Source organism: Giraffa tippelskirchi, chromosome 2, assembly GCF_054371585.1.
Source record: "Giraffa tippelskirchi isolate mGirTip1 chromosome 2, T2T-mGirTip1v1.2.pri, whole genome shotgun sequence".
In the NCBI taxonomy this organism is placed as follows: domain Eukaryota; kingdom Metazoa; phylum Chordata; class Mammalia; order Artiodactyla; family Giraffidae; genus Giraffa; species Giraffa tippelskirchi.
In genome coordinates this window covers 6,029,162-6,053,267 of record NC_137276.1, presented here as the reverse complement: position 1 = coordinate 6,053,267, position 24,106 = coordinate 6,029,162, and the positions used below count along the sequence as shown (strand labels likewise).

General features: G+C 45.4%; 1 protein-coding gene and 1 long non-coding RNA gene across 13 annotated transcripts in view; one reads left to right on the top strand and one right to left on the bottom strand.

The window, feature by feature from the left end:
- Positions 1-24,106, bottom strand: part of C2H10orf90 (chromosome 2 C10orf90 homolog) — a 385,456-nt gene that overhangs the window by 58,008 nt on the left and 303,342 nt on the right. For all 12 annotated transcript variants that reach the window (XR_014066432.1, XM_081533101.1, XM_081533149.1 and 9 more), the window contains one exon: positions 15,216-16,338. Coding sequence is in view for 11 of the 12 variants with exons in the window: in XM_081533101.1 (XP_081389227.1) it covers positions 15,216-16,338 (1,123 nt within the window). In the remaining variant the exon portion in view is untranslated. The remainder of the gene's footprint in view (positions 1-15,215; positions 16,339-24,106) is intronic.
- On the top strand, positions 3,748-10,396 carry LOC145523238 (uncharacterized). Its single transcript, XR_014066447.1, has 3 exons — positions 3,748-3,984; positions 7,773-7,853; positions 8,354-10,396. It is a non-coding gene; the product is annotated as an uncharacterized LOC145523238 (long non-coding RNA).

The following is a 24,106-nucleotide window of genomic DNA, read 5'->3' as shown; positions in this document are numbered from 1 at the left end:
GACTTCTGTAAGTCATATAATATTCAAGTGGCATGAAAATTCCTAGAAGAAAACAGATGCATAAGTCAGGAAAATCCTTGTATTAAACACAAATTCTATAAATGATCGGCATTTCCAACCAGTAAAGAAATAATGGATTAACCCATCAATAGCCACAGACAACTGGCAAAACATTTATGAAAAATAGATCCCAACTCTACATCATCTGAGGAAATATATTCCGAGGGATTACAGATTTAAATAAAGGAGCTAGAGAGAAACGGCCTACAAAGGGCCATTGTAAACCTGTCAGTGAAAACAAAAGGGAGGAGATTAAGAAGATAAAAACATCTGAATGTCAAAAATTACCATAAACAGACATGATGACTAAATGCACCGTGGTGTCCTGGATGGGGTCCTGGAACAGAAAAAGGACATTAGTGGAAAAACTGGTGAAACCTGAAGAAAGTCTGTAGTTTAGTTAATAACACTGTGGCAATACGAATTGCTTAGTTCAGACCAGCGATTCTCAAAATGCGAGTGATTTTGCTCCCCAGGGAACATTTAGCAATGTCTGGAGACGTTTTTGTTTGTAAACTAGGGAGCGTTTGTAAACTAGCATCTCATGGGCAGAGGCCAGGGACGCTGCTAAATATCCTTCAGTGCACAAGATAGCCCTCTGCAACCAAGAATCATCCAGCCCAAGATGTCAGCAGTGCCAAGGCTGAGCAACTCTGGCTTAGATAAAAAGTCCTGTGATTGGAGAAGCTGTATATACAGGATACACAGGCATTCTTTGTACTATCTTTGGAACTCTCCTGATAACCTAAAATTATTTCAAAATCCAAAGTTTAAAAAGGAATGATAAACATTAAAATGTAAATACAAAAGGATATATTTAACATAAAGATTCAAAAGGAAAAAAGGCTGAAGAAAAAAATGACCAAAGAAAACATACAGGAAATTTACAGAAGAAGAAACATAGATGTGTAACAAACACATGAGAAAGTTTAACTTCTCCATAAAAAAACCACAAATTAATATGCATGCTAAGTCACTTGAGTCGTGGCCGACTCTTTGTGACCACGTGGCCTATAGCCCCCCAGGTGCCTCTGTCCACGGGATTCTCCAGACAAGAATACTGGAGTGGGTGGGTTGCCATGCTCTCCTCCAGGGGGTCTTCCTGACCCAGGGATCGAACCCACGTCTCTATGTCTCCTGCATTGGCAGGTGGGTTCTTTACCACTAGTGCCACCCGATAAGTTAATATATATATATATCACAAATACTATTTTTCACTTATCAAAATCACATGAACGTTTTTGTAATGTTAATACCCAATGCCTGCAGATGTTCAAGGCAGCCACTATTTAGGTATTGATAGTGTAGCTTGATCAACTGTTACAGATTATCATTTGGAAATCTCTATTAAAAAGCCTTAAAAGTGTGCCTTTCCTTTGACCCAGAAATTCTAGGACTCTGGCTTGAAGAAATCACATGAAATGCCCACGAAATTTCTCTACAAGGACATTTATCAACACATTGTTATAAACATGCAAAAATGAAAACAATCTATTTAACAGGAAGATTTTTCAAAAAATAGCTTAGGTAAATCCTTACAATAGAAGCCTTGGCAGCTATTAAATGATTAATAGAGGAATATGTAGGACATGAAAGGAAACTTGACAGTCAATTGCTGAGAAAAAGCAATCTCCAAAGTGATGTTTTGCATGACGCTGTGTTAAGAAAAGGAAAGAAAAATTAAAAAAAGAGTCTGTTGCATAGATGAGATGATCCAAGTAATCTATCTGGGAAGATGGACTAAAATATTAACAGTGATGTTCATCCAAAGGTAGTGGTGTTATGGTTGGTTTTTACTTTCCTCCTTTTGCTTATCTACATTTTAATTTTTACAATGGACATGCTTTTTTTATGTTTTCTATAAGAGAGGGCAAAAACTTTACAAAAGCAATGGAATTGAAATGTACGCCTTTTTCTAAGGAGTATTTTCATGGACGGTTTTAGACCTGGAGAGAAACAACGGTGTGACCAGCAGTGCCAACAGCCAAGGTAGATCTCGTGGCTGAGAGAATCAGGACAGGCTTTGCCACAACCCATTACATCGTCACAAATTCTCCCCGAGGTCTCGCTCAGCTCCCAAATGCACAGCCCTGTGATGTTCAGTGTATCTTTTGGACGAATTCTCCCAAACTCTGCTGCCCGGGATCTGACGCTCCACTTTTCACAGCTCCTTTGCTACCATTTCTGAACTGAGGAGGGTCACTTGGTACACACACATATATTTATGCAGGTGCAGGACAGGACGCTGCAGGACCTCAAAGTCATTTGTTCACTCTCTCTCTACATAGGCCATCTGAACGAAATCACCTAAATATGGTCCATCGATACTCAAAACATGGATAAGCCTCTACCTTTCACCAGAGTCATTTATCAGTTGAACAGACCCCAAACGTTCCATACCACCTATTTCCCACATTCCCCTGGTTGTTCCCAGGGTTATCTATATGTGGAATGCTTTTCCTTACAGAATGTTGTAACCATTTCCTCTTTCCAAGAGCGTGTCTCAGTTGATTTCCTACAGACAGCTCGGATGATAACAAAGACTAGTGATGATTATGAAGTGTACTGCGTTCACACCGTCCACGACACTGCCCAGCGCTCTTCATGGAAACAACCTTATCGAGGACGCAAGGCCAGAAACCAGCTGAAAGAAACTCAGATGGGTCTCATTCCCAAATTCAGGCGCTTCTGCCAGGTCACCCGGTCACTGCTTCTCAGTCATGTAGAGAGGGTTGGTCTGCAGATTTCTATTTCAAAGAGCAGACCATTATCCTATCAGTCGGCTGTGAGCCTTAGGGCTTCCCAGGCAGCCCTCATGGTAAAGAACCCGCCTGCCAATGCAGGAGACATAAGAGATGTGGTTTGACCCCCAGGTCAGGAAGATCCCCTGGAGGAGGGAATGGCAACCCACTCCAGCATTCTTGCCTGGAGGATCCCACGGATCGAGGATCCTGGTGGGCTACTGTCCGTAGGGTCACAGAGTTGGATACAACTCAAATGATTTAGCATGCACACATGGCCCTTGAATCCGTTTCTCTTAATCTATCTCAGGCAAACCTGAGCAAGTGGCCCATGAGAATAAGCATTTCCTAAGCAACATGGGGACACAATCCATTCACATAATTGAGGGGGTTACTCAGAAAGAAGGAAAAAAAAACACATAAACCCTTTTTCTCCATCGAGACAGCTAGGGTGGCTGACGTGAGCAAACTTTAGAGACCAGATAGACTCTGGGGAACATTCTGAACGTCAGATTATAGGGAAAATCTCACCAAGCCTCACCAAAGTAATAAATAGAAATAAACCCCCAACCCCCAAAACCTTCAAAATATTTTTGTAATATTGTTCATGCATGTTCTATTTTTTTACATTACATTTGACCATCTGAAGGATAATAAAATTCTTCCTTGGACAAAATTTGATCATTCTTACTAAGTTCTTGGAGAGAGACAATATTTTGAGAATTTTTCCCCTCCATTTTAAAACAAAGCAGGAAGGCTTTCACTTTATGTTCACAACCTACCTCTGGACAGTGAATCTTACATGGCTCGCCACCCTTTCCTGGCCAGAGAGGTTTTGGATATGATCACAGGGAGAGGTGGTTTGAAGAAGAAAAGGCAGCAAGCTTTTAAGTGACCCTGACATCAGCAAGGCTTTGTTGGATCATCAGAATGGCCTGTCCTCTGCACAGCACCCAGGTCCTGAACACGTGTGCTGGGCTCCATGGCTCACTGCTGGGTATGGAGGGCTCACTGCCATTAACTCCGACTTGGATCCTGACCCCCAGGACAGTACCGTCTAGAAGAAGAAAAATGGCCCCCAGGACACAGCAAATACTCGACATTAAAAGGCAACTGAATTCTTGGGAGTTAAGTCCTGGAGAGACGGAACTGGGAGGATGCCCTGAGGCTACGTCACAGTCTGGTGAGTGATGAGGATTACCAAGCAGGTGGTCCACAGTAAGGACCGGCTATAGGGAGGCGGGACACAGAACAGGTCTGGGGTTCTCAACCAAGGATGATTCTGTCATTTCTCCCCCAACCCAAATACAATTCTGGAGACAGCTGTGTTTGTCACCACTGAGAGGGGGGTCTACTGGCATCTCGTGGGTAAGGCTAGGGACGCTGTTAAACATCCTGCAGTGCACAGACAGCCCCAACAACAGAGAATTACCTGGCCCCAAATGTTGATGCTGCCAAGGAGGAGAGAGGGAAGGCCACACTGGGGTGGGGGGCACTGAGTCAGCTATGGTCAAGGTCATGGTGAGAAGCAGGAACCGCGAAGCAAAATGTTCCCTTTTACTAGCGACCATGGAAACACCAGCCCAAATCTCAACAGAGCAGCATTTTTTCATTTGGAAATTTGGGAGCATTTGCAAATTAATACCTAATCTTGGCCAAGCACATGCAGAAAGGCACTCACCTAGGCTTCTCTTGGAGTCTAAATTGGCATATGTGTCAAGTACCTTAAAAAGGCTGATACTCTCTGATTTAGACATTCCATTTCAAGGATATTTTTTTCAAAAGGAAGTAAGCCAGCATACAGAAAGCCCAGTGTTCACATCAGTATTACTCCAAAAAGTGAAAAACGAGTAACTACTTTAAGGATCGACAATGAAGAACTAGTTAAACTACGATATATCCATAAAGCACACCACTGCATAGTCAATGAAAGCTATCTTCGTAAAGTCCTGTTAATATCAAGAAAAATTTATGATACAGCACTGAGTGGCAGAGACCCAGAGGGAAATTACATATGCAGCAGGATCTCAGCCGTTTGTGAGCAAAAAACAGACATGCATAGAAAGAGAATGGAAGAAAATACACCAAAATGTGAAACGTGATTACTTAAGGGTACTGAGCTTTTTATTTTGCTCTTTGCTATTCATAGTTGCCTATAATATATTATAGTCAGGAAAATAAATCTCCTGGTGCACAGAAATTTCATGAAGATAATAAAGGTTTGAGTAAGGAGAGTGGCTGTGGCCATGGAGAAAAAGGGATGGGCATCAGAGACTTTCCACTTGGCCAGTGATTTAATGTGGAAGCAAGGGACAGGGAGGAAGCAAGGCTGACACTGACTTGTAAGCCTGGGAGCCAGGAGGTAACGGGGCCCTTACCAACAGCAGGAGGAAATCTGAGCAGAAAAGTGACCACAGTGGCCTGGGACATGCCATCAGAAGGCCATGGAACACAGCCAGAGGCATGAACACCCCCACCCAAGCAGCTGTGCATTCCTGGAAAATGAAGGTAACTGGTGTAACTTTCCTACAAACTTTTAGGGAGGAGTAACTAGATTAAAACCTATGAAGTACCTGGAACAGCGCAGGACACACAGCATGACCGCAGAAATAGGAGCAGGGGCCTTGGAGATTGTAGTACTAGTGTGGAGTTGAAACGGTGGCTCCTGCCAGACCTTTAGACCTTAGCAGGCCCAGATCCCTGTTGCCTCCTGTCCTTCTCTTTTCCTAGATGCTCTCAAACACTGTTGTGGCATAAAACATCAACTCTAGCGAGAACATCCCAAAAGCCATAACTCTATCCTGGAACATTGTTTTGGGCTCTGGATTCATTGGTCCAGCTTTCAGCTTGCAGTTTGCACCTGCATGTCCCACTGACACTGCAGACATAACCTGGGATCTTCTACACCTCTCCTCACATTCTCCCCATCTCGATAACAAGCTTCTCCCCTGTTATTCAACATATATGAAGAACTCTTAAAATTCAACTGTCAGAAAGCAAACTCAAATAAAAAAATAGACTGAAACTTTTTACAGACACATCACCAAAGAAGACACACAGATGGAAAATAAGCATATGAAAAGATGCTCATCATATACAACCAGGGAATTGCAAATAACAACAAGAAGATACACTACACAACTATTAGAACAGTCACAATCCAGAACACTGACACCACCAAATGCTGGTAAAGATATAGAGCAACCAGAACTCTCATTCATTACTGGTAAGAATGAAAAATGTTGCAGCCACTTTGGAAGACAGTTTGTCAGGTTCTTACAAAACCAGACATACTCTTACCATATGATCCAGCAATCATATTTCTTGGTATTTCCCAAAGGAGTTGAAAACTTATGTGCACACAAAAAACTACACATGGATGTTTATAGCAGCTTCATTCATAATTGCCAAAAACTTGGAAGCAATCAAGATGTCCTTGTTTAGGTCAATAGATTAATAAAATGTGGTCCAGCCAGACAATGGAATATTATTCATACTTCAAATGAAATGAGCTTTCACACAATGGAAAGACATGGAGGGGTTTTAAATGCCTATTAGTAAGTGAAAGAAGCCAACTTGAAAAGGCTGCGTATAGTATGATTCCAAGTATACGACATTTTGGAAAGGGCAAAATTATGGAGTCAGTAAAAGGATCAGTGGTTGCCAGAGTTTGGGTGGGGAAGGATGAATACGTGGGGAAGGATGAATACAGGGAACACAGAGGATGTTGGGGGGCAGTGAGACTATTCTATATGATGCATGTCATTATAAATTTTTTCCCAAACTCATCGGAGGTCCACACCACGAGTGAACCCTAATGAAAGCTATGGCCTTTGGGTGACAATGATGCATCAATGTAGATTCATCAGTTGAAGCAAATACATCACTCTGCTGGTGAATGTTTAGAGTAGGGGAGGCTGTAAATGTGGGGAGGGTGGTGTATGGGAAATCTTTGTACCTTCCCCTCAATTTTGCTGTGAACCCAGAACTGCTCGAAAACACAAAGTCTTTTTTAAAAGCCCCAAAATCTCCCAGTGCCCAAGCCGGAAAGTCAGATGTCATCCTTGCCACTCCCATCCCCCTTCTGACCACATCGGTACTCAAGACCCGTGAATTCCCCCATCAGACTCTTTCCCCAGCCTCCAGCCTCCCGTGTGACTCTCGTCTACTCCATGGCCATGACCTCACCTCCTTTGTCCCTCACTTTCCAAAAAGTAAAGGTGATCTTCTTAAAGCATACACCATATCACTACATCTCACTGCTGTTAGGATAAAATTGTCAATCCTCATTCTGGTCTCAAAGCCCCGACCTGAACCATTCAACAAGCTCACTTCTTCAGCCTCATGGTCCTGCTTGCTATGCTGCAGACACACCGGCCTCCTCAACATCTCAAAGATGCCAAGCTCATCTCTGCCCAGAAACATCCTCACATGCCAGTCCTTCATATATATGCTTCTCAAGAATCATATACAGGGACCTCCCTGGTAGTCCAGGGGTTAAGACTTTGCCTTCCAGTGCAAGGGGTGAGGGTTTGATCCCTGGTCAAGGAGACAAGGTCCCACATACCAGAAAACCAAAACTTGAAACAAGCAGTATTGGAACAAATTCAATAAAGTCTTTAAAAATGATCCACATCAAAAATCTTTATTTAAAAAAAAGACTCACATACACGCACTCCTGTATATAAAACAGGTAACCACCAAGGACCTGCTGTAGAGCACAGGGAACCTACTCAATATTCTGTGATCAACAATATGGGAAAACCATCTGAAAAGGAATGAATGCATGTATACATACAACTGAATCACTTTGCTGTACACCTGAAGCGAACACGACACTGCAAATCAACAATTCTCCCATAAAAAATAAAATTAAAAAAGTCCCTTCATAAAGATCATCTTGGTAAGTCCCCTCTTCTAAACGAAACCTTCCTTGTTACTCTCTCTCACGGTCCTCTCCTCCCCTTACAGGACTGACCACAATCTACGATGACATACATATTTAGGGGCATCGTTGGATGTCTGTGTCCCCAGCAGAGTGTAACCTGAATGGTGAGGTGACCATATCTGGGTTTCCTGTCAGCTCTGTGGAACAGAAGGCTTGCCAATGGCCCCCATGGGAAGGAAGGAAGGTTTCTAGATGGGGGTCTGGTCTGGCACCGCCAGGAGGTGCCAGGGCTGGACATGTGCCCCAGCCACTTACCGAGGACGGTGGGTGGCACACAAGGGCCTGTTTTTGCCGCTGACGTGTAAAGAGGCAGGAGAGCCGTGCACCAGGGGTGAGCCTCAGCAGGCACCTACCTCCGGGGAAGGGGAGGAAAGAACCAGGGGAAGCCAGACAGGGACTGGTGAGAGAGGCAGAGGGGACCCCAGCGTAAGCGAGGTCGACAGGGGTGCGCTTTGCCCTTTGACCCTGAGTATCTCTCCAGCCTGACAACCAGACATGTCTGAACAGTTACTGTGACAGAAAGCCAGAGCCAGGAGAACGCATATGTTCACGTCCTAGGAGAAGGACTTCAAGAGAGAGCTGATCTGTGTCTCTCGTTTCACAGATAAAGTCATGGAGACTATGGAGGGAGGAGACTGCCCACAGTCATCCGGAACTCGACCTGGAGCAGGGGCTGGCGCACCTTTTCTGTAAAGACGCAGTGGTAAATACTGCAAGCTTTGTGGGTCAGTCCTGTTCCAGCTACCCAACACCACTGGGCAATGCAAAGCAGCCACAGAACAGAGTATGAAGGGACAACCATGGCTGTGTCCCAGTGGTGCTGAAGAAGACACCTTTGTACAGCAAGGGGATCAAAACAGTCCATTTTAAAGGAAATCAACCCTGAATACTTGTTGGAAGGGCTGATGCTAAAGCTCTAATACTTTGGCCACCTAATGTGAAGAGCTGACTCATTGGGAAAGACTCTGATCCTGGGAAAGATTGAAGGTAAAAGGAGAAAGGAGGGGTGGCAGAGGATGAGATGGTTGGAGAGCATCGCTGACTCAAAGGATATGAATCTGAGCAAAGTCCGGGAGATAGGGAAGGACAGAGAAGTCTGGTATGCTGCAGTCCTTGGCCTGCAAAGAGTCGGACACGACTTAGCGACTAAGCAACAAAGTTCCAGTGAAACTTGATCTACAAGGACAGGCCGAAGGCTGGCTCAGTCTCCAGGCTGAGGTTTACCCGTCCTGCTCTCAACTGTTGCTACACACCAGGGGGCCCATTTCACTGTCCGTTTGTCAGCTGATTCTAAGGCTCCCTTGCTGCTCTTGCTATTAATGATAACACAAAACGCAAAATCTCATTCTTCTCAAGTCTCTTTTTACTGCTTCCCAGCAAGCAGGCACCGTCCTAAGATTGCGTACCTGGTGCTCGGCCACCCTCCCACGGCAGGAGGGCGTGTGGTCCCTGTGTGAGTGCTGGCCAGGCACTGGTGGTGGGGAGAAAGGGTCCCCCTCTGGTTGAGAAGCTCTGAGAGTTGAGGAGCCTCAGGACTCTGCAGAGGGTTAGACACATACTGTGGGCACTTCCGGCCACTGAGGGCACTGCCCACCCATCCCGTCTTTGGCAAAACAGCCCCTGAATCTGACTACTTCTCAGCACCCCTGCCACCCTGTGCCCAAGTCACTGCTCCCAGCTCCACTGTTCAATATAAGTTTGTTGAGTGAATGTCAACAGTAGGACCAGTTAGGAAGAGTGAGAGCTTTCCCAAATGGAAGCTATACCCCAAGAAAACATTCCAAGAAATATTCTGGGAAAATCAGCATCACTGAAGAGAGCAAGAGGGCTTTCCTTGGCAAAGGGAATAGCGGAGAGAAGGCAGAGAGAGCAAAATGAGAAGCAAGTGCCTCTGGGGAGTGGGGCAGTGAAGAGGGTACCTACCAGAGTAAGCCAAAGGACTTAGATTTTTGGAGTGCCTACCTAAAAAACAATCAAAAAAAAAAAGTGAAACAAAAACCAAAACAAAAATTGTCCAGGGTGGGAACGCAGGATTTCTTCATACAGGTGCTAAGATCCATATCCCACACCCCCACCACCACTGCCCCAGTCCAGCCCTGAAAGATCAACTTGTGTTTTAGAGAATTATGAAGCCACAGAGAGGAGAGAATGATTAAGCTGCAGACTGGCCAGCTGGGATGCACTCAGATCCTCTCCTCTGGGATGAAGGATGTAGTCCCCCACTGCTGCTGGGGTCCTGCAGGAAGACAGTCCTTGTAAGTTCAGCATAACTATGGCAACCGGAAGGCTCGCCAAAGATCACATCCCCTTCCCAGAACTGAGACCCTGTCCCCTTGCCCCAGAGTAACTCTGAAAGGCCACCCCAAGTTCAGAGCTCTCTGAGGCTCTCATTCTGACTGTATCACAGAACATTCATATTCTAAGCCCGTCTACACCCCCATCCGTGAGTGCCACTCCAAGAGCACTAAGCAATAAATGCCCATTCTTGACCATCTCAGAGCTGGATTTACACAGACTCCAACATGGAATAATGGCCAATAGGGTAAACTTTGTCTTGGAGAATAGACAATAAGGAGCAGGCAGATTATAGCTGGCAAGTCAAATCTGGCCCACTGCTAGCTTTTGCCAATAAAGTTTTATTGGAACAGAGCCATGCTTATTTATTTACACATTGTCTGCGGCTGCTTTCATTCTACGATGGCAGAGCTGAGTAGTTGCTATGGAGACCACATGACCTGCAAAGCCTATACTTAATTGCTACCTGGCCCTTTCCAAAAAGAAAAAAAAAGAAGTTTGCCAACCCCAGTTCTAGATCATTTAAGAAAAAAGCACAGTTGTAAAACAAGGGTTCCTTCTCAAATGTCTTCTGGCATTTCTAGCAAGAAGTCTTGATGGGCTTGAGAGCTGAGTGTGATGCAGGCTTCTCTGGTAGACCTGGCATGTATACATACAGTGTTATGTAGCCCTCCCTTGAATGGTGGAAGTGATTTCTTCATGAAATAAACCTCACTGCTACAAATGCATTAGATCACTGCATCAGAAAGCTAGTAAACACAGCATTCCGCCCGTGACCTGGAAGGGATTCCTCCCTCTCCAGTCATTCCCAGCTTTGGCCACTAGTGATTCCAGGTCACAGAACGAATGTTGTGTTTCTTAGTCTTCTGACTAAACTCAAACTGAGGACTTCTCAGTCCAACGCCACCATAGCCATTCTAGGACAGAGCGTCAACCTAGAACACTGGTATCCACCTAGAACATGCCAACATGTTGGCAGACGGTGTCCATTCAACAGTGTCTTCTCCACCAGCATCAAAATAGAACCAGGTGGTTCTGGCTCATCTACTTGGATGTCTTGGGAACAGCAGAAAGCGTCAGATCTAGACCACGAACAGGAAATGAAACTGGCAATAAGGAATGCATGGAACTCGATACTGGCTTAGGCCTGCAGCACCCAGGGAGGAGAGAAACACCCAGGCCAGCACCCAGGGAGGAGAGAAACACCCAGGCCTGCAGCACCCAGGGAGGAGAGAAACACCCAGGCCAGCACCCAGGGAGGAGAGAAACACCCAGGCCAGCACCCAGGGAGGAGAGAAACACCCAGGCCTGCACCCAGGGAGGAGAGAAACGCCCAGGCCTGCAGCACCCAGGGAGGAGAGAAACACCCAGGTCAACACCCAGGGAGGAGAGAAACACCCAGGCCAACACCCAGGGAGGAGAGAAACACCCAGGCCAGCACCCAGGGAGGAGAGAAACACCCAGGCCTGCAGCACCCAGGGAGGAGAGAAACACCCAGGCCAGCACCCAGGGAGGAGAGAAACGCCCAGGTCAACACCCAGGGAGGAGAGAAACGCCCAGGCCAGCACCCAGGGAGGAGAGAAACACCCAGGCCAGCACCCAGGGAGGAGAGAAACGCCCAGGCCAGCACCCAGGGAGGAGAGAAACGCCCAGGTCAACACCCAGGGAGGAGAGAAACACCCAGGTCAACACCCAGGGAGGAGAGAAACACCCAGGCCAACACCCAGGGAGGAGAGAAACACCCAGGCCAGCACCCAGGGAGGAGAGAAACACCCAGGCCAGCACTGCATATCCTGCGGAACACCAGGAGAGCAGATCTCGGGCTAGGAAGGACTTCTGAGCCAATAAGTTTTAACTGTATCGATGGCATGGCTTGTTACATTCAGCTAGAAATTAACTGTGCTGCTTATTCTCCTAACAGATTCTACCAGGGTAACTGGTCACCAAATGCGGTGCCCTGGTCTTATTTATACACCCAGGAGCAGTGTTTGAGCATCACCTTTGACAGCGGTAATGGAGATGGGGCCACCATTGAGAGGGTCCCCACCTTCCTAACTTGCCCTGTTCTGTGCTCTCACTGAGAATGGCACAGCCGGAGCCAAACACACAGGACTGAGCTCAGCTCTCGCACCTCCTGGCCAGGTGGGTCTGGGCAAGTTATTTAACCTTCAAGCCTTGTCTGTCTTTTCTGGAAAATAAGAATAATGATATTCTCTTTATAGAAGAATTTGAATGATTCAAAGTAATGAATACAATGCAAGTGGCCCAGGGCTTAGCCTCTAGGATTTCCACAGTATGTGTTGTGGGTACTGATAGGATGGTGATGGTGGGGTGGTGGTGATGGTGAAATTCTTCCTTACCAGTAGATGCCGGATTTGTTGAATGCCCACCTGCCAGGTGCCAGCAGGATGCTTCTAACAGTGGAGAAGTAACAAACTTACAGGGACTGAGGAAATGAACAAAGAGGGAACCCATTCCCAAGCCCTCAGCCTCTGAAAAGAGAACAAGTGCCCCCTGGGTCTGTTAAAAATGCTTGTCCTGGCAGACACAGCCAATCTGCATTGCACAAAGCACTTGATAGCACCTCATTTTCTCTAATCTTAGTAATCTTTCTGGGTGTGTGTCCTGGAGGCTCTTTCAAGAATACAATTTATAGGACTGTCTGCCTGATGACCTAATAACTAGAGGTGAAATTGCTTTGCCTCCATTTGTGCAGAATCTCCAGGGCTGCACCTACCTTGCAGCAGAATGCAAGTCGGCTAGTGAGGATACTGCTCATTTGATATTTTGGAAAATCCTTCAGATACAAAGAGTCAGATTCTTCTGATGAACCACAGGTGAACCATACTTCACCTATGAAGTATGAAGACCACTAATAGCATGTGTAGCCACAGGAGGCTGTCAAGAATGCCTCAGATAAGATTCCAGTTTCAAATGAAAAAAACACAAACAGTTCCTTTGCATTTTAATGAGCATCACCACTGTTGGCAAGTACTCGCATTAAGGTTAAAAAGCTTTGTCAAGACTGAAGGTCAGAGAGCTCACCGTTGCAGACTTGTGTTGACTGCGCTAGGACAGACTGTGGTAGTTAGAATCCGTGATGAGCTGTGCTTATAAATTTCAGGCCAAGAATCCTATCACGTGAACAAGAAGTGCTTTCTTGTCACTGGGAAGAAACGCATACCATTGCAAATGAGTTTCTGAGTGAGAGAGCACAACATTACAAGGATGTGTGTGTGTGTGTGCGTGCACGCACGTGTGTGTGTGCATTTATACACATGGACGCATGTGTCCCAGTGAGCCCAAGCTTCTATAACTTTGAACTTCATGACTGAGGGCCCAGAGTCACATGGAACCTCTTTCCCTTATAGATTTCATCTCAAAAAGAGCAGAATTTGTTAAAGCTTAAGGGAAGCTTCAAGAATACCAAATCCAACCCCTTCTGCAGTTACCCAGATGAGGAAACAGGCTCAGAGAGTTAGTGTGGCTTCTCCATGTTCCGTGTGCTGCAAAATAATAGATGAGCAACTCTGAGAAAGTGATCTGGCCTCGTGAGCTTCTCCTCCCTCACATGGTAGAGCAGGGCCGGGTGGTTTAGAGCCTCTCAAATGCTTCACATGTGCCTCATCAGGATTAGAGCTATTCTGAGGGAGGTCAGCTCAGGGGAGGTAAAAATTAACTCATATTTTTTGCCTAAGAAAGCCAGTTACAGGAGCAGTCATTTCACAAAGTCACAAGCAAAAGCCTTCTCTGCGCCAAAGTCAAAAATAAGATGGGGGGATTTTCTTTGCTCATGCTCCTCTGAGATAAATGTTTGAGTCCTGGCTCTAGTGATTTTTAAGACTCTTTTGTTGAAAGTGCTGTAAATCTAAATTATGATTTCATACCATGAGACACTGCACAAAGACTAGGGTATGCTTCAATAGGGAAGCGTGCAACAATACAGGCCATATATTTCCAGAATCTTCATCAACAGGGAAGAAGAAATGGCTGGCCTGAGAAATGTCTTTTACAAACCAAAGTGAGGCCCAGCTTTGCAACACTGATGGCTGCTTACATTTTCCTAGTTGCAATAAGTCTGCCAGACTCCGAGGCATTCAACAGTCTCATCAGTTCTGAAAGCCATGTCAAATTGCCTTAAAAATCTCTAAGCATTCAATATATATACACTTGTTAAAATTAATTACATCATTTAACATTTCTACACACATTATAGCTTTAAAATGTTTTACAGTCATTTTTATTAATTAATAAAGCTTTTAATGGGCAAAAAATGTACCATAAAATTATTATGCATATGCTGCATATGCATTTTAGTCAATTTTACTACTATTATCTTTAAATATTTTCCCCAAGTGGTAAGTCACTAATTCATAAACCAGAGCTTCTCACAGAAGTGTACAAAGGGAAGGAAAGAAATCTGACCTCTGACTAAGGCCCCCTCCACCTCCAACTCCAATCTCCCTAGAAAGGTGACGGGTACCCAGAACTGGCCCTGGGCAATGGCAGAAAGGCAAACATCCCGGCCAGTTTGCCCCCAGAAAACATAACTGAGGGGATAAAAAGCTGCTACTTCTGCTGTTTGGTATGGAGAGTCCCCATTTTGCCTCTTTTTGAAAACGTCCCATAATTGCTATACACACTCACATACAGACACTCACACTCGCACATATACACTCCATGATGGAGCCTTGTGGTCCAGGTTTCTAAGGCCAAACCATCAATATCAATGACCCAATTGAAAAGTAAACAGCACAGAAGCCTGGACACTTCCAGACATGCAGATGTTCAGAGCAGAGGGACCAGACATCTGGCAGTGGACGGCCCTTGGCTCTTCTCATCCTGCCCTGGAATGGCAAGGGCCTAAATGAACTTCACTTGGGGTGAGTTTCCTACTCATTACATTTGGTCTGGAGCTACTGATGGAAACAGTTTATGGGAAGACCTTTCACAATTTACAGAAGCATCGTCTAAGAACATCTATCCAACCAGACATCGATATGGAGCTATGCGGTCAGCTCTGAGTGGAACAGATGAAGCGACTACTGAGAACTGCTTCTTGGAGTAACTGACCTAGAGGAAGCTCGCTAAGCACCTTGGCAATTGCACCAATTACCTGAAGCGGGGAGGGGTCTGCCCTTGGTGGTGGGGAGGATGGGAGCATCACTCACCTGCCGTGTAACTCCAGCCCGGGATGTGAATGGACAGTTGGTTGGCCTGACTGTGACCACGGGTGTGACAACAAGTCGCCTGGTCCTCCTTCTGTTTTCTCATGGTGATCTGGTTAGTTCCCGCCTCTGTATTTTCCAGAGGAGGAGAGCCTCTCCAAGGACACCTGCCAGTCCCCAAGTTCCCAAAACGCACCTGCCCCAACGATGGGTTTTCCTTCAAGAAACTTTCTTGCAAACCCAGGTGCCAGCTTGGGCCAAGGAGGTCCTGGTCTCCCTCCCGGAGCTCGGGCTTCAGGGCTCCGCTTCCAGGCTCTCGGATCTCTGTGTCATCTACTCCATCTGGTGTCAGCCTGTGTGAACTGCAGCTCAGGTTGAGGAACAGGACGGATCTGTGCATCTTAGGGCCAGCAAGCTGAGCTGGTTCCACGGGGACCGAGAGGGACCTGTCCAGATAGTAGATGGGATTGGGACACGACTGAGACACCCTGAGATGGACACATGAGCTGAACACCAGCGGGCTCTTTCCTGCCTGTGACGGCGAGGTGCCTGGAGAAAAAGGGTCCTCCCTGTGGTCCAAGTTGGTGATCCAGTACCCATGTCCCTCACACAGCTGTGCATGGGCCTCGGGCACCTTCAACCCCATCACACAGTTGTTTCTGGAGAACTCTGTACAGGTGAAAGGTCCATGGTGCTGACTTGGACCGACACCGCCGGCCAGAGCAGAGGGGTCCCCAAGCAGAGCATCCCGGGCCCTGCACTTGACGCAGAGTGGGTCCCCAACAGCCTCCCACACCAGGGTGCTGGCAGGGGGACCCACACGCCTGGCTGTGATGGTGATGGACGCAAAGCCCTTCTGGGAGCCACCGCATGGCTTCTCCTCCTTGGGTGGTGGTTTGGTCTCGAGTCCTGGCTCCCCCGCTGGGGTCTGAATTCCCAGTCCTCCGGGAAGGAACTCGAAGGCCCTGTTAACGGTGACTCTGCTGCGATTAGCCAGAGACGGCTTCATGGGATATGCACACGGCACAGGCAACACGGCCCCATTTTCTTTTGATTTATTCTCATCAATCAGCTGTGAAATGACTATGGATGAAATCATTTTTGTATTCTGAGATGCCAGAGTCCCCTGCAAATGGAAAAAGATGGCAATTATTCAAACAGCTTGTTGTAATGCAGGCAGATAACTCTTTCAAGGGCCAAGAGGATGCTGGAGAATGTCCTTCCTAACACTCAAGTGTTTCTCATCCAAGGCCTTTCATCACACACCTGACACCCACCACCTCTGAGCATCCAAAGGGCAGGAAACCCATATCTGCTTGTGAAATGATTAGACACTCTGGAAAAATTCCTCTGACTGGGGGATTTGTTTTTCTCTGCTGGTGTCTATACCGAGATTATTTAATGATGTTTGTGTTGATGAGGATAATCAGATTTCAACAATCACTTTCACCAGGCCCAGGAGCACCTGAATACAGGTTCACAGCTTCACAGAAGAGGGAAGATGCATTCTGGAGGAGGGCTGGGACCTGGGGGCACAGGTGTGCATGGGAGATGAGTCCAGGCTCCTCCATGGGATCAGCAAATGCGATTCCAAAGAGCACCTCGACTCCTGACCTCAGTCTCCGACTCCCTAGCACAGTCCTCCATCTCCGCTGGGTCTAGACTGGAATTCAGTCACTCGCCCAGGCTTGGCTTCACAGGGTCAAAGTCCAGAAACCAAAATTAATGGAAATCAAACGCCCAAGCTTGACAACTGCCCAGACTCACATGGTAATGACAGCACATAACAGAATGGGATGGGGGTGGGGGTTTGGGCCAAAACAGATGCAGTTTTGTGGCATCTCAATGCCCAGGTACATAAGCATGAGTTCCTGTCCAGTGTAACGATCAAGGGGCTGCATGTTTCCTAATCAGCAGATCCTGCGTCCTGACAGTCAAGCACCAGTGTGTCCCAACAACATGCTGTGATCTTTAATAAAGCATCCACCCGGGTCGAGACCAGGAAGGAGACTCTGCCCTCATTTTGTTTTTATCACACGTGTGCACGAAGCGCTGCAGAAAACCACACGGAAGATTGAGCGCGTCCAGCACCAGGGGGTGCTCGTGGGGTTCTGAGCCTCTGTGTTGACATTCCTTATTCCAGGCGCTTCAGATGAACGCTTGCATACACTGCAAGGCACCCAAAATAACCCAGGGACCTGCTCACCCCACACTGCCTGCAGGACCTTCACTTCGGAGCCCTGAAGGCCTAACTGGTGCTCAGCACTGACAGCAGCAGCTCTTGAACGCCAAGGAACCCGAGGATCACCTGGGATGTTACACTTGCAGGTTCCCCAGGCCACAGATCTGCAGGCCTGTGGGTGGGGCACAGGCATCTGCATTTTAGCCAGTGTTCCTGGGAGCCTGATGCAGGTGACTCAGGGAGCTCATGGAAAGCCGGGGACAGAGCCGTGGGGTGGCTGGTCTTTCCAAACAGGGGAGGGACTGCGTTTGATGAGGGCAAATTGTTCTCTTTTCCTAAGATGGGATAAGAAAGCGCAGTGGCTTTTTCTTTTCTTTAGAGCAGGATTCACCTTCATTTGCTCAGCTACCGTAATGCTCTCCCTCCAGCTGGACTTCTGATTGGAGGACCCATGCATGTGATCTTAGCACCCAAGACTCCTTGAGTCCTTGCTATTAGGCATGGGAAGAGGGACAGTTCGTATTTCTTGGTTTCTCCTTTGTTTTCTTGTTTTCATGGCAATCTCCACCAGCTTACAGGTGTTACATTTGAAAGATACAGGTTAACATTGTAAATCAACTATACTCCAATATAAAATAAAAATGAAAAGCAAAGATATGTGGCAAGTTGCAAATTCAAAAGATGAGAAGAGTTAGGTGGATAAGAAGAAATGGAGAGGAGCATCATCTTGAAAATCATCCTTTAAAAAATCAAAACATCGGATTTGCCTGTCAATCCAGCGGTCAAGACTCCATTCTTCCAATGAAGCAGGTGGGGGTTTGATCCCTGGTTGAGAAACAAAGATCCCACACGCCATGAGGCGTGGCCAAGAAAATATAAAAAAAACAAAGCAAAGGAAAAGAACCAGAACTAGTCTTCCAATGTTGGAAGCAGGGCAGCTCTGGTCTTAGAGAGCATAGTTCAGTGGCTAAGACTCCACGCGTCCATCGCAGGGGGCGCGGGATTGACCCCTTGTCAGAGAACTAGGATCTCAAATGCTGCGCAGCACAGCCAATAATAATCATCATCATCAAAACATCATGGCTACCTTTCTCCAGATTGCCAGTGCAAGCCAGGCTCTGCTTGAACCCTCTTCTCTAAAGCAGGGGCTCCTCTTCACTGGTTTTCAGTCCAGGATACACAGAATCATCTGAGTGCTTATAAACCCCCAACACTCAGGCCTGCTCTCCAACGATTCCTTTAGAACCCTTGGGGGTGGGGCCCAGGCATCGGTGCTTTTTATTTATTTATTTTAAATTAATTTATTTGTTTTAAATTAATTAATTTCTTTTAATTGGAGGCTAATTATTTTACAATATTGTGGTGGTTTTTGCTATACATTGACATGAATCGGCCACGGGTGTACATGTGTCCCTTCTCCGCCTCGAACCTCTTTAAAACTTCCAGTTGATCGCAGGGCCGGCAATACAGAGAGCCACTGGGATGCTCGAGACCCCTCCCTCCCCCTGCCCCAACCCTGCACGCGGCATGTTCCAGGGCTGTAGTTTACTCACTACAAAGAAAACTGACGTTCACCTGGTGCCAACCCCAGGTTGCCTGACTTGAACATCATCGCTCCCATTTTAGTAAAATTTTGTTCTGATAACAGTTGCTCCCATGCAATGTACAAAGTGCATAATCACATCCAGAAGGAACCCCTTTGACGCGAGTCTTCCAAGAGAAAAACAAATATCCATGTTGGAAACGGGGCAGCACTGGTCTTAGAGTGCAAGGCTCCCCAAGTTTGGGCCAGTGACCACCTGCAGAGGGAACAGCTGGGATTTAATTCTGTGTCTTATGCAGATTTCTGAACCCCTCCCTCCGGAGACCTAAGGTGAGTCAGAATCTCAGGGGATAAGGCTCAGAAGTTGTATTTTTAAGCATCTGCCAGGTGATTCTTCTGTACAGATAAGATAGAGAGGATGCTGGGCCAGGGGCTTCCAGACTGGCCACAGGACCGTGGAGGCAGCTTTGGTTTCCACAGCTATAGAGCAAGGGGCCAAACAGGGTAATTCTCGTGGAGAAGCCAGGCTGCCTCGTACTGTGGTCCCCAGCATTAAAAGGGGACTCCATCCTTTAGGCTCAAGATCGCATGAGAGCCTTGGCCTTGATATAAACAAGGGGTGTCAGAAATGAGGGGTGCATTTCTAGGAGAGGTAAAGGCCATCTCACCTGGGACAAGCGCCGACCGGATCTGAGCCGAGTCAGGGAGCCACAGCCAGGAGCCCAGAGTGCCCACACTAGATGGACACCCTCGGGGCTGTGGGTTTGCAGAAGGAGGTCCTAGAGGCCCAGAGGAGGGGCTAGAGAATCAACAACCGTTTCATTACTTTGGGGCTGCAAGTGCTACTGTGACTTTGATCCCATTAATGCAAACAGACAAGGGAAGTCTCACATGAATGATGTGAATCTGAACTTATTTCTGAAGCTCCATCATCATTCCAGATGTCAGAGTGACCCTATTCCAGGGAGGCCAATGCTGATGGAAGCCCAGTTTCAAAGGAAAACCCATTTGCCTTCACTACCTCATACGGGAGTTACGGAGATCAAAACCAAGGGTGGGTGTGAAACTACCTCCCAAGACATGAACATTCTATGTAACTCCAGGGTATAACTTGTCTTGCGAGTTAGCAGAAGTTAGTGGATATCTGACGTAAGCAAACCTATGGAGGCATGAGGCGGTATTTATATCAAAACTGTGTATATTTTACTGGAATTTATAATGAATGTATTTGAGTTTGAGTTGCGTCAATGGAAATAACCCATTACATACCCAATACATTAAAATTTTGTTAATATGACTGTAGAATAAATGTAATCATTTTAAATGCAAATTCTGTTATTCATAACATAGAGTCGTAGTCAAACCGTTTACAGTAAGTCCCCTACATATGAACTTTCAAGTTGCAAGCTTGCAAAGATATAAACATGTTTCCAGCCCCTGTATGCTAGCTGTTGTACTGTACTGCTTTATTTTTCAAGATGATGTAAGATTAAAAAATTTTTTTCTGTTTGTTTTTATGTATACACTGTGTGAAAAAATATTATAAACATATTACAGTACAGTACTAGATAGATTGCGTTAGTTGGGTACTGAGGTTAACTTTGATGGACTTCCGAACAGACTGGACTTATGAACATGCTCTTGGAATGGAACTTTTTCATAGGTAGGGAACTTACTGTATTTATTTGCTCATCAACTATTTGCTGAGCACCTACTCTGTGATGGGTGTAGAGGAAACTTCCTGGCTTCATGGAATTAACAGACTGGAGGTCATATCAAGCAGATCATCCAACTGCCGGGCCAGGGATTATTAAATTAAAGTCTACTGAATTTTTTTCAGGTGTTTAGACTCAGTTTCGACAAAAGCCCCAACAAATAAACAGAGAAATTAAAAAGGAAACATTGTACTCTTTGCCCTTCAATCTACATCACAATTGTATGGGAAGTTTTATTTATGAATCTCACTGAGTCCTAGTAAATAACAAAAGATAAGGTCTAAACTCCTAAAAATCAATCATAGTTTCCCAGGGCTGCTCTAACAAAGCGCCACAGTCTGTGTGTCTTACACAATAGAAATTTATTTTCTCACAGTTCTAGAGGGCTTCTCAGGTGGCACTAATGGTAAAGAACCTGCCTGCCAATGCAGGAGACTTAAGAGATGTAGGTTTGTTCCCTAGGTAGGGAAGATCCCCTGGAGGAGGGCATGGCAACCCACCCCAGTATTCTTGCCTGGAGAATCCCATGGACAGAGAAGCCTGGTGGGCTACAGTCCGTGAGGCCACAAAGAGTCGGACACAACTGAAGTGACCCAGCAGAAGCAGCTGGAATCTAGAAGTTCAAGATCAAGATGTCAGCATCTCTGAGCCTTCTCCGGGTGTCTTCAGAGTTCCTTCCTTCTGTGTGTGTCTATGTCCTAAACTTTCCCTACAAGGACACCAGTCATATTAGATGATGGCCCATCCTCCCTAACAACCTCAGTGAGCCTGAATCGTCTCTTTAAAGACCCTGCTCTAAACATGTACTCTGAGGTTCTAGGAGTGAGGACTTCAGCATATAAATTCGTGGGGGGACACAGTTGAGTCCATACCAGACTCCACTATATCACATCATGTCCTACTCTCTTCTGGGCTGGGAAACCAAGAAAGAGAGGAGGCAGACCGGCCACTTGGTATGCCTATCCAGCTAGCGCTTTTCAAACAGGACAGACTTTCTTAAAAAGTAATCACATCTTTTACATCAAATATCTTCCCCAATTAAGCTGTTTCAAGGTGTCACTCCATCTGTCCTTGGTTAACTGAACATGGCTTTGAAACAAGATGTCTTTTATCTAATACAAAATTAACTGATGTAAGAGTTGATTGGAGAGGAAGAAAATAATCTCGTATGTAAAGTGGAACATTCAAGGTCAGAGAGAGGTCAAATGAGTTGGGTTTTACGTCAGGCTTTTGGTAGTAAATCATCCCTTTCCTGACCATCCCACACAACACTCTCTCGTTCATAAATACTGCCTTAAGATATCGATTGCTTTTAAATGTTTCAAACATGATTCTGTAGTGCTGATAAAGACTTTCATAGCTTTATGCATTTTATTGATTGTTTTTAACTTTATATTTATGCCTTAAGGCATATTACTAAGAAGGGCTCCATTTCATAAATTGAAGGATGAGAGAGATAAACAGCAGGTGAGCAGGAAGATCAGATCCTGAACCACGGGAGTAAGGGTGCTTCTATTCCTGGAGCAATTTATTTTCTCCAAATGAATTTGGATCAGCATCAAATCCAATCTATAGCTTTGAAATCTGTATTATTCTCCCTGAGACAGTTCTTTTCTTTTCCATGGCTGCTCTGCAAACTGCAACTCTATTTTCCAGTGGAGCCTCTGTTGCCGCCTCCCGACAGATACACTCTGTAGTTACCCTTGCATCAACTGCAAGCATGCTCACTCCTGCTTGGGGGATCTAAAATCATCTTCTCTAGGTCATCTGCCAACCCAGCGGCATCTCATCCTAAATGTAAGAGTGTTTTCAAATGTCCCTCTGGCATGTAACAATAAGGAAAGATGGTTTTAAGACAAAATGGAAAAATTGGAGATTTTCTCCCTCTCCAGCCTGCAGCTCTTATCTTTCCACACATTCACTAGACTCCAAAAGATTCAATGCAGTGTAATATATGACGGTGAAAATCTGGCAAGAATTTAAATGTTTTTTCAAAGCGGATTGAGTAAGTCAATCATGGCACACACGACTGCCTTATATTCTGTAGAAATTAAAACTAAGGATTACAAAGAATTTAAACGATATGGGAAGTTGCCTGTGGTAGAATGTTATGTAATACAAGAACACTATAAATGTTGATATACATTACAGTTGCATGCTTAAAAATGCATGAGAAAAATAAGGAAAAGAAATACATAAGTATTTCCTTGTTTATATATTCCTACATTTACCTAAGTGTCTATATGAAATTGCCATTATTTTTGCTATCAGGAAAATTTTTAAAAAAATTTTTTTAAAAGAAAATTCGGTTCCATAATTCATTCCTTTTAAGTAATCACTTGGCTGGAGAAGTGCCTGCATATCATTTCTATGGCTTCAATGAATCTGAAAGGAAAAGTGATCAGTCTTACGGAGGCTCTGGCGGAGATTTATGGTGGTTACAAAGGAAGGGCACCTGTTTGGAGTGTTTCATCATCTTAGAGCATCCTTATAACACCCACCCAGGGACAAGCCTTAAGAGCTCAAAGTTAGGAGGGAAATTTGAAAGTCACACTACTGTAACGATCAAAGCAGAGGATCCAGATCATTGCAAAGTAGATGTTTATACGGTGCGGTCTCTGAGAGTTAGCCCAGTTATAGATAATGACCAAGTGTGAGTAAATGAGTGTGTGTGTGTGTGTGTGTGTGTGTGTGTGTGTGTGTGTGTGTGTTACTGAGATACAGCCACATGGGTCCAAAGATTTGTATCATGAATGACCAAACTGATTAATTTTAACATCAACCAGAAAAATGCTGAAATTTACCAGCTCAATGTGAAAAACAGGTGGGAAAGATCTTCAGATGATATCTTTCTTGTTAAAAAAGCAGCAGCTGACCTTCACATTATCCTCCACCTCTTAATGGACATCTCCTCCCAGGGATGGTTCTCAGTGGTCCATGGCTCCTCCAACTCATTTCCCTCCCTGCAACCCAGGGTTCCTATTCCTGCTTTCAGGGAGCACATTAATTATAGTTACACATCTGCACATCTCAGATAGGGAGCTCCGTGGTCCACATAGAAATGGCTTTAAATATTGACGACTAAATCTCAGGACCCAGAATAGTGGCCTCATCCATTGTGTGAGATTTCAGCCTGGGATCTCTGAGGAAATGTTGAACTTTATTAAACACAAAGTTAAATCAAAGGATAATACCTAAGATGAGTATTTAGGGTGCAAAATTATTTTTTACCTTGGCTACATTAATGCTATGAGGGATCAATTCTTATAATTCCACTCTCTCTCATAATTACAAAGGTTGGCAGCAGAATTATCATCTGTGAAAGACAAGAGATGCCTTGTAAACTGTAATACTTTGGACAATTCTCTCAGGCAGGAAAGTCCATAGTTCAAGTTCTGTTCACTGGAATGAGACTTTCTCTACACCAGCCCTGTTGAGCAAGATCAGAACAAAA